Source organism: Dendrobium catenatum, unplaced genomic scaffold, assembly GCF_001605985.2.
Source record: "Dendrobium catenatum unplaced genomic scaffold, ASM160598v2 fragScaff_scaffold_945, whole genome shotgun sequence".
Classification (NCBI taxonomy): Eukaryota; Viridiplantae; Streptophyta; class Magnoliopsida; order Asparagales; family Orchidaceae; genus Dendrobium; species Dendrobium catenatum.
The window spans coordinates 7,076-24,169 of NW_021319407.1; the positions used below are offsets into that span (position 1 = coordinate 7,076).

Below are 17,094 nucleotides of genomic sequence, written 5' to 3' on the forward strand. Positions count from 1 at the left end.
GCTTACGCCTCACACCGCCTCGCCTCACGGACGAAAAACGCCACGAGGCTTATTTACGCAATTTTAAACCTTGATTCATATTAGTTTTTAGACGCTATGTAAGCTGATTTAGCACCTTTACCAAGTATATGACGCAGTCCTTTTATTGTGAAATCATGAGCATTAAAGCAGTCGCTCATATTCATTTTTGATTAATTACCAATTATTTCTTTGTCTAAATCTGCATGTAGTTTAAGAAAAGGGATTATATTTCCATTGGATCTTTGAACTCAGAAGAAAATTGCAGAACCTATCTGAAATCATTGGATAATGAACAAGAGTTTTCTAAGATGGGGCAATCAAAGTTACTTTCCAGGCTTTCAGCACATGAAGCTTCTACTACACCATCTGCAGCTGCAAAGACTTGCAATGAAGTTCAAGGTACAAGAAGTTGTTTTTATCTTTCTAAATTATTATTCATATACTTCATAATTGATGATGCGTCTGGTGGAGACAATTTTTCAGATAACTGTCTTAAGTTTCAAGATGCAAATGCTGCTGGGGCTGACCAACTGTTGGTGACAGATAATGGCATTTCCGTTGGAGCCATTTTACAGTCCAAAGAGGCATTTAAAGAATCACAGGAGGGACCGAAAGTTGCTGCATCAAATAATATTGAAGGATTGCATTATGACATTGTCAACATGCTCCACAATGATGCTGATATGTCGGTATCAGATGTAAGTCAGGTAAACCATACTGATTATATTTGTTTCAATAGTTGGGCTGCAGTTTTTTCTCTCTCTCTTGATCTCAATTATAGAATTGACGTTTCAGGTATTTGTTGCTCTGTTCAAGATTGTAATTGTACTTACAAATAAATGACACTAACATAGGTTAATTGTGTGAAGAATGTAGAAATGCCTTTGCCAATTGAGGAACAGATTGGCAGTATTTCGGCTCCTCAGGATTCTCTTACTTTTGCTTCAATAGCTGACAAGAATAATGGTGACTTCTGAGTTCATTAGTTCATTTGGAATTTATTTAACTAGCTTAAGTATGTATTATTGCATCAACTGCTATTTTTCTGTTTACATAGTTTGTTTCTTTCAGGACATTCCTTTCCTGAAACTGAGACTTTTCAGCTTGAGAATATCACCCCTACCGAGCCAAGGTACTTATTTTCTGGCTTGTATGACCTTCGTATAGCCTTCAGATTTTTTTTTTCTTGACCAACTTCCATATAAATTCGGAAAATTGAGTTAAGCAGGTAGTTATAAAAAATCCAACCACCTTGACATGGGTTCTCCTTATATTTAAGAGAGGTGGTATCTTAATGGGCCCCTTATATCTAGGGTCTCGTGGAATCTAAGGGTGGTTATCCTTTAATGCCTGCCCTCCCCCTGCTCTCTTACTTTTTTTCCACTCTTCATAAATTCCTCGTAAAGTCACCATAAAAAACTCTTCAATGTCCCTAATTAAATTGCAACAATTAAGGAATTATCTCATAACCAGCGGCCTTTTTTATTTGTATTTAATTCTCTCTCTCTCTCTCTCTCTCTCTCTCTATATATATATATATATATATATATATATATATATATATATTCCTATAAGCTCTTTGATTTTCTTTAATACCAACAACAAATTCCATCTCATGGAATACTATCCCTTCCATCAATGGTGCAAATTTGAAATCTCACCAACTCCTATGATCTATTTTTTACCTTAACATCTCTAGATGAATCTCACAATTTTTCCATCAAAGCCCAGGAACTCTTGATCTTGATGCTCATGCTATCTTTCTCAACAATAGTAATTGAAGGCTGCAGCTATATAATGGACTTGATGCTCAGCATTTTTCTTGTTTTCTAATTAAAGGAAAGGCAGCACTTCTATAATGATTGGCTTGCAGATCATTTCAAAGATTTCATTTGGATAAAAACCTACAAAATTGTATGAGATTTTAATTTTGATGAAGTTAATTGTGATGGATTTACGCCACAATGTGTTTTTAAGTTTTTTCTCATGTAAAATTTTAGAGAGAAGTTTATTTTTGGACTTTGATGTTTTAAGAAGCGGGAACAACCCAACCATAAAGAGTTTTGGTCCTTTTTCCTACTGTAATAAGATTTAAAATCACAATCTATATGACAGATTTTTTAACACAAGCGGTTAGTTTTTGGAGTATTCAATGTAAGAATGTTAAAATCAAAATATTATTTTAGATAGTTATGGTCAGATTATAATTTACCTTAGTCTACCTTATCCTGAAAAATAAATGCTGGTTATTGTGAGTTAAAAATCATGATAATTTCAAATAAAAATGTTAAACTTTAATTTAAAAATTTTTTAAGGTGGTGATTTAACTCTTCCTAAATAGAAAAATTCAGACTAAAATTGATTGCAAGTTTATTTAAACTTGATGCTTTTTTTAAAAAAAAATATTATTTTAAAAATTAAAATAAAATTGTGATGTTGTCCTCAAGCTAGATTGAAAGATTGAGAATTTGTATGGTTAATATAAATATTATAAATTATATATAATTTATTTATGCTCTCCCTTTCAAATTTTTTTTTAAAAAAATGCTATTGCTGTTAGCCTGCAAAACTTCTATCATAACTTACGTTTTCATTTCTATTTTTGGTCCAATGCTTATAGGCATTAGCAGTTTCTTTATCAGGATTTGAAAATAATGCTGATTATGTCACTATTGTACTTTTTTTTTTTTTGGTTTCAGCTTAAATAAAAACTCCGGTGATGAGATGAAGTTCCAAGCCACCAATTCTATGCAAGTAGATGTTGACCCTGCGTTCAACAATACACATCTAGTTACTGGTATATTGAACTTTTTTCTTCTGCTTGCTGATCTGGATTTATAGCCACCAAGGGTTTGATTATGTAGCTGTATTTTTAATCTGTTACTGTAAATTATACAGTTTTTGGAACTTAATGTGATTCTTAGTTTACCATTGTTGTTTGGATTATGGTGCTATACTTAAAAAATCATCTGTATAAGCTAGTCATTACATCTATATGCAACCAAAACATCCAATCATTTCCATCCTTTTTACACATCCCATGTCTTCATTAAGGAAGCTCTTGGTTAAAATATACAAGCTAGTGAAGATGAAAAATATGCTCCTCTTTGAAGGTATGTAGGCTGCTATTGTTGAGTCTATACAGTGTAGCTCTAGGTTTCATCTTGAGCAATCACTCGCTCTGTTAGGTTTCTTCTCTCAGCGCCACATAATCCCTCATAACTTTTCTATTCCACGCATACTCTTCTAAATCTCACATTGCTACCTATTATGACCTTAGTCCTCATTGAACATCAGTAATTGTGGCCCAGTTGGGTTTATGGGACAGGCCCTGAGTTTTTGAAAAACTTTGGCCAGACATGGCCTTGTTTAAAGATCAGCCTTTATAAGAGGAAGCTGGAAGCCTGGAAGTGAAATTTATATCACAAAACACGATCCTAGTGTATTCAAGTAAGCAGAAAACTGAAACCGAGTCAACTCTTAATCCTGAATGTTTTGTCCACTATAAACCAACTATAGTTCAATCTGACCTGATATTGGAGAATTCTCTTATTCTCCAATGACTTAGTTACTCGTTAAGTAATGGCAGATATACTTGTGTCCATAGGTAGACCATCTCCTCCTACATCTGTGGTAGAATTGGTTATCCTCAACTATGTTAATTATATAAGATTTTGCTTATTTAAATTTGGGTAAAATCCTTTCATCTCTTCTCATTTGAAATCCTATTTCTCTCTCTCTCTATATATATATTCTTTTTATCTGCTTCGTGTTCGAACATTTCTTTCTTTTGCGTTTGTTATTTGCAGATTCAGAGCTACCAGATGAGAATCCTCAAACCCAGGATGAAGCAATTAATAGATCAGGAGAAAAAATTGAGACCAGTAGGTAATATTCATTCATCAGTTGATTGATTCTAATTGCCGCATCAATTGGATTTGTATTATGACCAGTTTTCTATGTACTGCAGTAATTTGGCAGAAACCCTAAACAATGTGAAATCTGACCTTGAGTCAACTAGCAATGGAGATCCAACTGCGACCAGCTCAAGCTATGGTGGTGCTCCTGCTGCAAGTGTCTCCGAGGGGACCCTTGAACCGGTGAGTGATGTTTCCACTGGGATCCGTATAACTCGAGCCAGCACAAATTCAAGCAAGGCCCATAATGGTAATAACACAAATTATGTTGAGCCAATGCAGACTGGACCTCCTGAGCCAAGCAGAGGCAGCAAACGCAAAGCCAAACAGGTTAGGCAAAAGAAATGGAGGGGCTGAGAGATGTGCTCATAACCTATAATTTATTGTTATTTATCAGTTTAGGAAGCGTAATTTGTGCCAGTATTCTTGTAGCTTTTCATTTTTAGGTTATTGAATGAAAGATCTCAAACATTGTTGAGATGGAAATTAGTTTGTATCTCACCGTTATAGTTGTCCTTTTTTTAAATTCTATTTATCATACATTAGTTTTGTGGAAAAATAGAATTGAGTTTGCTGTAGAATATTTACAAGTGAAATGCTTTTCTCTATTAGAATGCATGTAGTTGGCTATTTTATAATTTTAAATTTAAATATATTTATCATTTGTTTTAAATTACATATAATATACATTTAGTTTATATATAAATTTATTAAAGTTTAGATGTTGTTGTTGTATAAATTTATAAATTTAATATAAATAATTTTATCTGAAAATAGAAATTCCTTGACTTATAAAATATCAGACTGAAAATTAGATTGATTTGGACAAATCACAAAGGAATTTCGATCTAGAAGCCAAAGACCAGCGCGACGATGACGAAGAATGTTAGGAGGAAGGTAAATGGCAGGCAGGAAGTGACTTCCTTTGCCAGTTTTTGTTGGCCTAACAAATTAACATGTTCTAAATCAACGGATGCCACTAAGTGGCCGGTGGAACCTGACGACTTCAACTGTGCAACAAGTCAAATCTCAATATGCTTCTTTTTTAACTATTAAAATTAATCATTTAATTTCTTTTATATATATATATATAGTATATTAATGATCTTATTAATAATAACAAATTTATTCATATTTTTTTAATCTAAATTATTCATATTTTTTTTATATCTAAATTATTCATATTTTTTATAGATAACAAAATTAAATTTTAATTTAACCGACCCGAAATATTATTTTGATACTCTTAAATATATCAATATTAAAATTTCTTCATTTTCATAGAATTATATATATATTTCTCCAATTAAGAACATAAATAAATTTTTGTATAATAAGTATAATTTGTTCTTTAAGTGCACTATCAATCAGAAAGTTTAGATAAAAAATGATTTAACCTTTTTTAGTTATAATTAATGTTACTTAAATAAAAAAATGATGTTAGCGAGTGTGCATTAAAAAAAGCGAAAAATGAAATGGGGCAGCTTTTAGTATATGTCGCTTTCGTTTAGAGAACCGTCGTCGACGCCGATTATTGATTTAGATTAGCTTCCCCGGAATTCTTCAGGTTTCTCATTTCAGAATAGATGCGACGACTGCGGGGGCTGTTCTTGCGTTTATGATTCAGGTTTAAGTGCAAACAAACTTCTTTGAATTACGAGTGTGATTTTCTAGGGTTTTTGTGTCAACAATCCTCTGTTTCATGTAAATTGAGTTATTATTAAAAGAACGTTAGTTTTTGCTGTTAGTTATGCAATCAGATTAATGCTAATTTCTGAGTCGCATCATTTTCCCATTTTGGTGATTGATTTTGCAAAAGTGTTTGTGATGCTCTGGAACTGTTGCGATCGAACTTTCAAGGAACTGTTGTGATCGAAGCTGAATTGAATTTGTTTTTCGGCCTTGATGGATTTTGGCTTGATCTTCCTACTTCTTTAGACAAAAGCCGGTGTTTGAATAGTGCTTCTAGTATTTGAAGTGCTTGGGATTCTGTTGTAAACTATTTTTTCATTGAGATTGAATTTTGTTTTGTTTCAGGTTCTTATTATTTGGGAATCATAAAGCGAATTTTGAAAATTGTAACCCTATGAGGTTGCTTTACTTTTCTCCAAGATTAAACATAGTGGTCTTCGTCACTGTAGCTGTGGGATTAGTTACTTTTTCTTCATATTTTATTGATGGCAACATTTGGGGCACAAATCATAAGTTTTATCCTGTATCTAGGGTTCCGATTAAGGGGCCTGGCAAACCTCCAATATTTGCTTATTGGATTTCTGGCACCAAGGGTGATGGAAAGAAGATTTTTAGGCTGCTGAAAGCTGTCTATCATCCAAGGAATCGTTATCTTTTGCATCTTGATGCAGGGTCCACTGAATCTGAAAGGAGAAACTTGGCTAGATTGGTTCAATATGAGAAGATTTTTCAAGCTTTCTCAAATGTTGATGTAATTGGGAAGGCTTATGCGGTTGATCGAAGTGGGTCTTCAGTGGTTGCTGCTATACTTCATGGAGCTGCAGTTATGCTCAAGATTTGGAATGATTGGGATTGGTTGATCACTTTAAGTGCTTTAGATTATCCCGTTGTTACTCAGGATGGTATGAATTTCAATTCTCATCAGTTACATTTTAATATTGTTTTTGGTGGTATTAATTTCTATAGCATTTTCAAGCTATGAATTGAAATCTTCCACTCCTTGAGGACTTGGCCGGATTTATACTAAAACTAATAGCTAATATCATGGTGAAATTGTCCCTAGAAAATTTCATTACTCGTATGTTGTGTTGCAAGTTGATATGCCTGCAGTTCTTAGGTCTTGAATCTTCTTTCAAGCCTACTCAACCTAAATTCATTCCACAATTAATTACAATGATTGATGAAGGGTGGGTAACTTGACCTTCCCCATCTAATATACCTTAAAAGCTTTAGTTCAAATATTGAGGCTAGTTTCTGCCTACGTCGGTTATTTTTGAATCACCTACAATGTAAGATTGAACCTTTTGTTCTTATTCAAGTCATTTGATAAGTTTGAAACTTTATTCTTGTTCTTATAGGCTCCAAAAATTTGCGCCTCAGCATTACTGAGAGAGTTTTGTACGTTATGTGTAAAATTTTCAAAAGGTAAATAGGATTGCAAATAAGATAGTACTTAGAGATTCCACCCTTATTTTGTGAGGTTTTAAAGATCTTGTTTTAAGTTTACCATAGACACAATCCCCTATAGTTAATGATCCGTCTTGATGATAGAGAATTTTCAATTAAGGTTAGCGTTAAATAGATACTAAATGCTTAATATATAGCAGCAATAATTTTTTTATTTTAAGACTAGGCAAACGATGTAGTTGACCTAATTTGACTGAACGATTCTTGTAAGCAGCTCCGAGTTGTGTCATTCAATTGGACCCTATATACCTGGGGTAGATTTTTATCTAAGGGGACACATGGAAGTTGACTTTAACTAACAAAGGGCTTTATGCCCTATCAAGTTTACCCTATAATTTATAACTTAAGAGAATGAGAGCCATTGTGAAACATTCAGGCTATGATCATAATCATAATTTAATGGTGTTATTTCACATCGAAATCACCTGGTCAGAGGGTCTTGGTCAAAAATTTTATTTTGTGACAAAATCATTTGCACCGTAGACAGATGCCACGCCCTTGCTATCATGGGATCTTTTGAGAGTGATCTTAGTAATTTGCTTAATAAGAGTTTAACTCTTTCTAAGCTGAGGTTATTCTTAAAATTATCACTCGTGTCAAACTATTGTAATGAAATATTGATTTTGGGTATGAGGTATACTTGGAGTATTTTGAATTTTGAGTTTTTTTAAAATTTCTTTGTAATTTTGCTTGAATTTGAACCTGAGGTGATTTATATATGGATTTGAGGACATTTTGAGAAAGGGAGTTCCCTTCGATTGAAATTTATGTCAACATAGTCGTTTTCTGGGTATTTGAATATTTTATTTTGTTACTTGAACTTTAGTAACTATGCTTGTTTTCTCATAGAGAATAAAGTTAAATTATTAATTTTACAAGCTACCATATGAGCGGGGTGACCGTATGTAATAGCCAAATTTTTATTTTTGAAAATTTCTATGCGAGCGCTGCAACGTTGAGGTTAGCGATGCCCTGACATTGACCTCTCGAGTTTTTGGGAAAAAATAGGTTTTGGGTGTGCACTGTGGCACTGGATTTCAGGTGAGGATATTTTTGGAGAATCTGAAAGATTTTTTGGGAGCGCAACGGTACAAGAAAATCGAGCGCCGCAGTGTTAAGTAAGAATAGCGGTTTTTAAATTAATAAAATATATTTGAGTTCAGTAATTTGAGTTTTAGAAAATTAATATCTCACAAATTGATAAAAATATATTTTCTCTCAACTTATTAAACTTTTATCATGTAATTTTTCATGTGTGATAAACATGATTTTTATGAGCTTTTTGACTGAAATATTATTGAATTTCACTAGCTAAATTGGTAGTTATGAATTTCTAAAATTAATGAATGGTGTATAGATTTCATTGTGTTTCATTGATTGTTATATTTCATACATTATATTGAATTGCATAGAAAAAATGATATGACTGTTGTATGATAAATTTGACATTTGCATATAGCAAGAAAGGCTTGCAACATTTATACTCTGTACATGAGGTGGGTTGACAGACTTTCCTTAAAATAAATTTTTGTGAGGTAATCTGAGATGTTAGTCTGTAACTGATTGACTGATTATGCTGATGAGTAGAGAGTAACAACTCTTTATTGATTTATTGAAAGTCACTTGTTAAACTAAATGAATAATATAAATAATTAAAAGATGTGATTGACAGATAATGATGAATTGATGTGATAGATGAATGATAGATGGAACAATGAAAACACCACATAAAAGCTAAATGTCATGCCATATTACATAAATTCATATAATATTGATGCTTACATTGACATGCATACATGGTAGTATATGGAGACTGATACATATAACATTGCATATATGAATGATATGATAAATGCACTCATAGAAATGGTAGTGATTGATCATACTGATGCAATATTTACATGTGACTGTAATATTGATAGAAGTATTCATGATTCATATGCAACATACAATGGAGATAATGGATAGCGTTGTATTGATTATCTTGATATATTTTCTTTTCCTGTATATGATATTGATTTATGGATTTTAGTCTAGTGATTTCTGAGTTTTTCTTGTGTACTGATCATATTGATTCATAACACTAGTGACTGATCGTTGTACATCCTAATATCTACTAGTTTTACATTGATTCAAATGAGCATACATATTGATTGTCGAGACCTTGCATTGGAAGCTTTGGTAGTGTTTTAGGGTTCTGCTGGGTTTTGTAAGTTTATTATATGGATTTTATTGATTTCAGGTCAAGAAATGGATCAATATTGTACGGAGTAAGGTTGATCAGAATTCTCAGGTTTCCTTTGGTGTTATATTTTGTTTTATTCTTTTGTAGTTAGAAGCTTAGTGAGAGAGATTGATGTTGTAAGTGATCTCCTTGCTATTGTAAATTAGATTTTTATAAATTAAATAGTAAAAGATTTTTATGTATAGAAATCACTTCCTTTAGTTTTTTTTTATTTAAATGAAAATTAGTGATTTTGATAGGTTAATTAAGAGATAAAAGTTGTCATTCTTCTAATTTTAGTCTTGTGGCATTAACCTAAAGAGTTTGTCTTATGTTATGTATTTTCTTCATAAAAGATATTGAAGGTCTAATGTGAATGTGAAAAAAAAAACTTTATGGATTTCATATTTGATTTATATATATTATTCATAGGATCAAGCTTTGTCGACTCGAATCCTTGCAAGAAAGATGATTGAACTTGAAATATGAGACTTACGAATTTGCCCATAAGCAGAGCAACCAGGTCAAGAGCATGCTCACGTGCTAGTGAATTTAACTCGGGAAGAAAGAGTTTGTGAGTTTCAAATATTATCACATACTTTTTGGGCCGATGGTACACTTATCATGGTGACAGAATTCATAATTGTATTACTTTTAGTTCGTACATTAATTTCAGATAGTAAAATATGAGCTTTTAATGTATTTGTTGGAGAACATACGAATGAGTTTAATTTTGAAAAGAGAGTTTGTGAATTTTAAAAAATAATTATAGTTTTTACATAGCCATTACATGTCTTTTGAAGCTGGAGAAATTTAGTTTCTTTTCATTTCTATCATGCACAGCATTATGATCACGGGGTTTGAACATAGCACATTTATCATAACACATGCGACAATTTATTTTAGGTGATTTGAAATATCTTGCACACTCTTTGAAATATTTGCAAGCATGGCCTTAAAATATTTGCAAGCATGATTTGATATATCAAGATGTGCCTCAGCACAATTTTGTTCTTTTAAGTCTCAAAGTCTACGCAATGAGAGCTGGGATTGAGGCGTACGCCTCAAGTTCACTGAGGCACGTCTTGAGGCGTGCCTCGCCTCATATTTTAGAGGCTTCCTCCTCTTAAAAAAAAAAACCTAGCCTTATATATATATATATATATATTCGGTTCGCCCCCCACCCCCACGCTTCTTCGGTCATTTCCGAACCGAAACAAGGTTTCTTCTCCCTTCTTCTTCGAGTGACATTTTCCCCTCTTCCTTCCATTTGACCGGCGTCGACTTCCTTCCACCGAGCATTGCTCCTCGCCTCTTGCTTGAAGTTCTCTTCTACCGCGAGTTGGGCTGGAGTCTCCTTCGACCGACCGCTGAAAGCTCTTCTTCGTGATTGAAGTTTAGGGTTTATTGACAAAGGTGAAAAAGCTTTACTTCCTCTTTGCCTTTGCACTCAAATGTGATTTTTTTGTTATACCATCGCATTTATCGACATCTTCCTTTGGTTTTCATTCATTTTTGGTGAAATTTTTATCTTTTAAATTTTATGCAATCTTGATTTGTTTTAGACATACAATTTTCAATGTCATTTGATTGAATGGTTGCCATTGATAGTGTAAGAAAATGAAAATTATAGGACTTTTTTATTTATGTAATATTTAGATCCCTTTTTGTTAGACTGAAAAGAATACTGTGAGTTGGGAAAGATAGAATTTGAATTGAACTATATTTAATGTTTTCTTATTATTGGGATATTTTTATTTCACTTCATATATTGTTCATTTTTTATGTTTTATATTATTCAAGGTTTTAAAAGGCGAAATCGGGAATCGAGGCGTTTTTTCTAAGCGAGGCGAGGCGTAAGCCTCGAGGCGGATCGAGGCGTAAGCCTCAAAACGATTAAAATAAATTAATTTAAAATTTTAAATAATGATAAAAAATAATAATTATTTGGACTACCAATAATAAAATAACATGAATACAAAAATATACCAGTTTGCTAGGGGTCCAAGGGGGCGCTGCCCCCTGACGGGGAACAAAATTATATTATAAGAGTAATTTTGAAATTCTGCTTGTTGTATATGCTCAATACCGAGCATGTACCGCTCAGTACCGAGCATGTACCGCTCAGTACCGAGCATACCGCGTAATTTATATGTAATTTATATTAATTAGGCTAATTATATTAAAATTTAATTAATAATTATAATACTAATTATTCAGTTAAGTTAAAATAGATAATTAATTCATGCACTAATTATATTATTAATTATTTAATTAATTTGTTTAATTATTAATATTTTAAATTATATTAACTAAGTTAATCAATAATAACTTAGTTGCGTCTACGGTTTGCCTTTCATCTTCTCTTTTCGTCCTTGGTATATAAAAAATTTATCATTTTATGTTTACGCAATCTTTTGATTTTGAGGCTTACGCCTTGCCTCACGAACAAAAAATGCTTCAATACCTAATTACGCAATTTTAAACATTGTTTGCAAGTCATATTTGCACATTTTATGGTATAATTTTACAGTACAATTGCATATTTCTTTGTGCACTTATACGATGCACTTGTATATTTGCATGATATTTGGTGTGCTTACATAATGAGCTTGCACACTTATGTGTATAGTTGTATATTTTTTTTGTACATTTGTATATTTTTAGTACATTTGCACTATATATTGGACAACGTAAAGTCAAGATTATTTTTGTTAATTTGATGCATCGTTTAAGTGTTGCAGAGATGAGGATGCTCAGGTGGATGTGTGTCTTCAGTCTTAGAGATGGAATGCAAAATAATATATACATGTGAAAAGTTTGGAGTACCTCCAGTATAGATAAGATTAGTGAGAGTTGCCTTAGATGGTTTGCTCACATAAGACATCGACTTTTTGATGACCTGATTAGGAGATTAGATGTATTAGATTTGACCTATGTTAAGAAATATAGAGATAGACCTCAAAAAGCTTGGTTAGAAAGTATTGGAAATGACATTTTTTTTATTAGATGTAAATGAAAATTTCACTCTTAAGAGAATACAATGGAGCAAAAAGATTCATGTAGCTAACCCCACGTAGTGGGATAAAGGCTTGATGATGTTATTTTTGTTGACACATCGTTCACGCCCTGTTGATACACGCCTTGTTGAAATGGTCATGCCACTCATAATGCATAACAACACATTGTTTTGTCTCATTTGAAAAATTTTCATTCACGGAGGCACAGTGTTCATTCACAAGGCATTTTAAATGAGAATTTGACTCTTACATGACACAATGGAGAAAAATGATTCATGTAACCGACCCCACGTAGTGGGATAAAGACTTGATGTTATTGTTGTTGTTGTTCGAGGTGCATTGTTCATTTATGAGGCATACTATTTATTCTTAGGATGCACTATTTGTTTGCGTGGCATGTTTCTTAATATGCATATCATCTAGGGCACTTATGCAACTTTTGATGTGCAACAAAGCGGGCCACTTTACTTTGTTCAAAAGCCATTCAAGGGAACACATGACTATTTTAGCTATGTGAGGGTCTGGCATAGTAGTTATTCACTGGAATGCATTCTCATTGAAACGTGCACGTGACTTTCATTTTAAGTTTACTAGTGCTTTCATTCTGTGTGCTTCTGTGTGTATTGCAAATTTGGTTGCAAGTGTCACAAGGTAGAATCTTTCGTGTTTTTTTTCTAAAGGACACCATTTATCTTCATATTTTACTTGGATGGTTCCCACAAGGATCATTTTTTCAGCTACTCATGGTAGCTCCCAGTTTATCTCACCGAGTGCATTCTTGACGGTTCCAAGTGTTCAGGAGAGTTCTTTATAATGCAACCAATATATTTTGTGCTTAAAGTTTATCAGAATTCCTCTGTAAGTACATTTATGTTTCATTGTTGCCGCACATTTTTTTAATCATCATTCTCTTCTGAATTTTTATTTTAGCTTTATCCATTTTATCATTTTTGCCACTTGTATGGTCCATAATGTTCTTTTATTTTGTTAATTTTGAGTTGTGTAAGTTCGATTTATTCAAGATTTCAGTAGTCTTTGGGCTTCTCTCCCACATAGGAGCATTTATGTAGAGTCTGAGTCTATCCATAATGCCGAAAGGCATGTTTGGGTGATATGAATATGACGATTGTGTCTTCTTTCCCACCGTGCCAAAAGTGACGCATATGGGGCTTTGTATGGGTGTTTATTTTTAATACCATCTTGTGATAATCTTCCTCATCGTGCCAAGAAAAATGTGTATTGGTCACCTGCTTGAGAATTAAGGAAACAAAGTATGCTTTTCGTGCCACATCAAGAAAGATACGTATGATTACTTATACAGAGTTATTGGCTTGCTTTGACTTATATCTTGCACGTGAAATGGTGATGAAGGCGAATGCGACTAGTGCGGGGTGAGATGACAACAAGAATAAACAAAATTTCCTTCTTTTTTTTTGTTTTGCTTCTTTTTGACTCTTTTTTCTCTCTTTTAGAGATAAATGAGAGAGAGAGAGATACAAAGAAGAATATAAATATAAAGAGAGAGTGGTGAGAGAGAGATATATAAATAGGAACTTTTATTTTATACAGTGAACGTACGCAGAGGAAGGTTCGGTTTTAGGCAAAAAAGCGCCTGTACCGAGTTTTTTCTCGGTACAGGCGCGAAAAACTCGGTACATGCACTTTTTTGCCTAAAACCGAACCTTCCTCTCTGCATACGTTCACTGGATATAATAAAAGTTCATATAAATAGAAAGAAATAGAGAACGAGAGATAGTATAGACAGGAAAGAGAAGAGAGCAAGAATTAGTCAGAGAGAAAAAGAGAGAAAGAGAAAGTGAAAAAGAGATAGAAAGAAAAAGGGAGATAGAATGAGAAAGTGTGTGAGAAAGAGAGAATGAGAGGAAGAGAGAGTGAGAATGAGAAGAAAAAGAGAGAACGATAGAGTGAGAGAGGGAAAAAGCCATAGAGAAAGAGAAAATGAGAGGAAGAAGGTCGTGGCGAGGACCGCGAGGTCGACTTTGAGTGAGAAGCTTGTGGATGAGGATGTTGTTGGAGGTGGGGTGGAGAGGATGTACCAGCAGGATGTGAATTGGATTTGACTTAAATTTGCAAGCCTCTCCTGTTCTCCTTCACACACGGCTGGTCTCTTCATGCTTTTTCTCCCAAGCTCCCAATAGCTTCCTCCCTTGTTATACACTGTAGGTGCCATCGATGCCTTATATTAGTGAGCTCTCGTTTACAATACCCCGCTTCTTCTCACGCTGCAAATCCCATAGGTGTCTTATACTAGCGAGCTCCACACGTGACTTCCTACTTGTCACCAAGGCTTTTGGGTTTCTGGGTAGGAGCGAGCTCAATTAGAGAACAAAGGAGAGAAATTGAGGGAGTAAACATTGCCAAATGGGTGTGGGTTCTAGAGTTGTGTGAGGTATGGGGAAGACACAATAATAAAATACATATTGATTTTTTAAAGCCTCATCACTTGCGAACATCGAAATTGCATCATCGCTTAGCATGCGAGTGAATTTTTTTATTTTTTCTTTCTGTGATGACTCAGGTAATATGATTGTCTATCTTAGCTTATTTTACTGTTCCGAAAGTGTTGGTGTAGTCTATTTCACAAACATGTGCCATTCCGACTATTTTAACTTTTGTTCAATGCATTTCAAATAGTATTTGCGTGGGCTTGTGTGCCTAAGGGAGTAGATTTTGCCAATTGGATGTGGCTATTGGAGTTGTGAGAGGTATGAGAAGACGTGATAATAAAAATATAAAATACATAGTGGTTTTTTTAAAGCCACATCAATCGTGAACATCGAGATTGCGTCGTCGTGTTGGTGTAGTCAGTTTCATGAGCATGCGCCATTCGAGCTATTTCAAATTTTGGTCAATGCGTTTCAAACAATATTTGCGGGATGTTGCGTACTTCACTTGTCGTTTTTGCAGTATTCAATCAGATTGACCTCGGTGGATCCATACAGGTCAACAATTATATGTATTTGAACATTCATCTCATTTGTATTGCCTGTTAAATCTTAAAACCAGTTAAAAATTTTTTTTACACTTTTTTTTTTCGGTTCATATTCAATCTATTTTTGACCAGATAGATGTGATGATCAATAATGGTATACCATTTTATCAGCTTATCATTCTTCTTCTTTCGAAATAAATATGAACTCTGATCAAATGATGACTAATAACACACGACTGAAAAGTTAAGACTTCAAAAGTCAATTTGATATTTATTTAACGAAACTTTCTCGTAAATTCATGTCAAATTCTGATTATTTTTTTTCATCATAAAGTGCTTAACTTTTGTTCCTTCTAGAAAGAATTAGTAGTGCTAGTTAAAAAATGTTGCTATTACAACTTAATGGCCTATCAGAGTCAGCCACAGCAAGATAAGCTACTCCATTTTATGTTTGTTCGGTCTGAAGTTTCCTTTTTTTTCTAATTGGCCATTGAAAGAGAAGCATACAATTAATTTAAGAATTGCTAGATGAGGATGCTCAAGTGGATGAGTAGCTTTACTCTTAGAGATAGAATGCGAAATGAGCATATACGTGAAAAGGTTGGAGTAGCTCCAGTGGCAGATAAAATTAGAGAGAGTCACTTTACATGGTTTGGTCACATTAAACATTAATCTTCTGATGACTTAGTTAGGAGAGTAGATCTATTAGATTTGACCAATGTTAAGAGACCTAAAAAGACTTGGTTAGAAAATATTAGAAATGCCCTTTTTTATTAGATTTAAATGAGAATTTGATTCTTAACGAGGCACAATGGAGAAAAAGGATTCATGTAGCCGACCTTGCATGTGGGATAAAGGCTTGATTTTTTTTTTTGTTAATATTGTTGCGGCGAACTTCTCACTAAATTAAAATTTCTATAGGAATTTCAATTATTATGCAGTAATTTAACGAAAAGAAACATGACTTTTTTGCAGATCTGCTGTATGCGTTTACTTCATTGCCTAGGGATCTTAATTTCATTGATCACACGAGTGATCTTGGGTGGAAAGAGTGAGAAAATCATATATTATATTCAATTTATTTCAAAGTGCATCCTTTTTTTGTGCAGATTTGTATTGTTTGCTCTCATGTATTATATCGATCTGTATTTACTCTTTTCATTGCCTGGGTGCAGGTCTGAAAGATTTGATAAAATAATTGTAGATCCAAACCTTTATATGGACAGTAATATGAAATGCTTTATGGCTTCAGAAACTCGGCAAACCCCTGATGCTTTCAGAATATTCACAGGTCTGATTTGTTGCTTATTTTCAGAGTTCAATGAACCTTTTGTCCGAGTCTTGATGGAAATAACATAGTTTAAGTTTTGTCATTTTGTGTATATCTGATGATGCAACGAATCTTAGAATTTAGAATTTCAAATGCAACTAAATGTTGCAATGAATGAAACTCAAGCAATTAAGATTAGAATTCACAGTTTATAGACTCAATTAAATAGTCACTCGCATATTTTATGCATACTGTAAATTTCACTTAATATGCCTCAGGTAATGATCCAACAATGGTTAAAGTTAGGGGTGTCAATATTTGACACGACCCGAAAACCCGACTCGAATCCGACCCGAAAATTTCGGGTTAGGGTCAACCCGGACCCGAAACGGGTCGGGTTCAGCAAATTGACCCGTTTTAAAAATCGGGTCGGGTTCGGGTTGACCCGAAAACCCGAAAATAACCCGGATTGACCCGAGAAATGCTACGCCCACGTTTGCTCGCATAGCCGATGCCCGCGTATGCCCGCC

The 17,094-nt window shown here is 33.7% G+C and overlaps 2 protein-coding genes across 7 annotated transcripts in view; both read left to right on the forward strand.

Moving 5' to 3' along the window:
* Positions 1–13: 13 nt before the first annotated feature.
* Positions 14–4,521, forward strand: LOC110116021. 6 transcript variants are annotated; one of them, XM_020849455.2, is made up of 8 exons: positions 14–420; positions 505–728; positions 876–987; positions 1,093–1,153; positions 2,721–2,818; positions 3,831–3,909; positions 3,992–4,121; positions 4,221–4,521. In XM_020849455.2, exons 1-8 carry the CDS (start codon positions 330–332, stop codon positions 4,293–4,295), a joined length of 870 nt encoding a protein of 289 aa, XP_020705114.1. In that variant the 5' UTR covers positions 14–329; the 3' UTR covers positions 4,296–4,521. The 6 variants fall into 6 exon arrangements, with proteins under 6 accessions (XP_020705114.1, XP_028553324.1, XP_020705110.1 ...); XM_028697491.1 differs by having other exon boundaries at positions 19–420; positions 505–719; positions 3,992–4,521; XM_020849451.2 differs by having other exon boundaries at positions 20–420; positions 3,992–4,521.
* An 889-nt stretch (positions 4,522–5,410) lies between these two features.
* LOC110116020 (beta-glucuronosyltransferase GlcAT14A) overlaps positions 5,411–17,094 on the forward strand; it is a 30,186-nt gene continuing 18,502 nt past the window's right edge. The window contains exons 1-4 of the mRNA XM_020849450.2: positions 5,411–5,565; positions 5,976–6,532; positions 16,270–16,345; positions 16,470–16,585. Coding sequence (XP_020705109.1) covers positions 6,025–6,532; positions 16,270–16,345; positions 16,470–16,585 — 700 coding nt within the window. The 5' untranslated portion in view covers positions 5,411–5,565; positions 5,976–6,024. The remainder of the gene's footprint in view (positions 5,566–5,975; positions 6,533–16,269; positions 16,346–16,469; positions 16,586–17,094) is intronic.

Coding starts and splice junctions, on each gene's coding strand:
- LOC110116021 (XM_020849451.2), top strand. CDS start 330: ATGGGGCAATCAAAGTTACTTTCCAGGCTTTCAGCACATGAAGCTTCT. Junction 1,154..2,720: donor ATCACCCCTACCGAGCCAAG/GTACTTATTTTC, acceptor TTTTGGTTTCAG/CTTAAATAAAAACTCCGGTG. Junction 3,910..3,991: donor GAAAAAATTGAGACCAGTAG/GTAATATTCATT, acceptor TATGTACTGCAG/TAATTTGGCAGAAACCCTAA.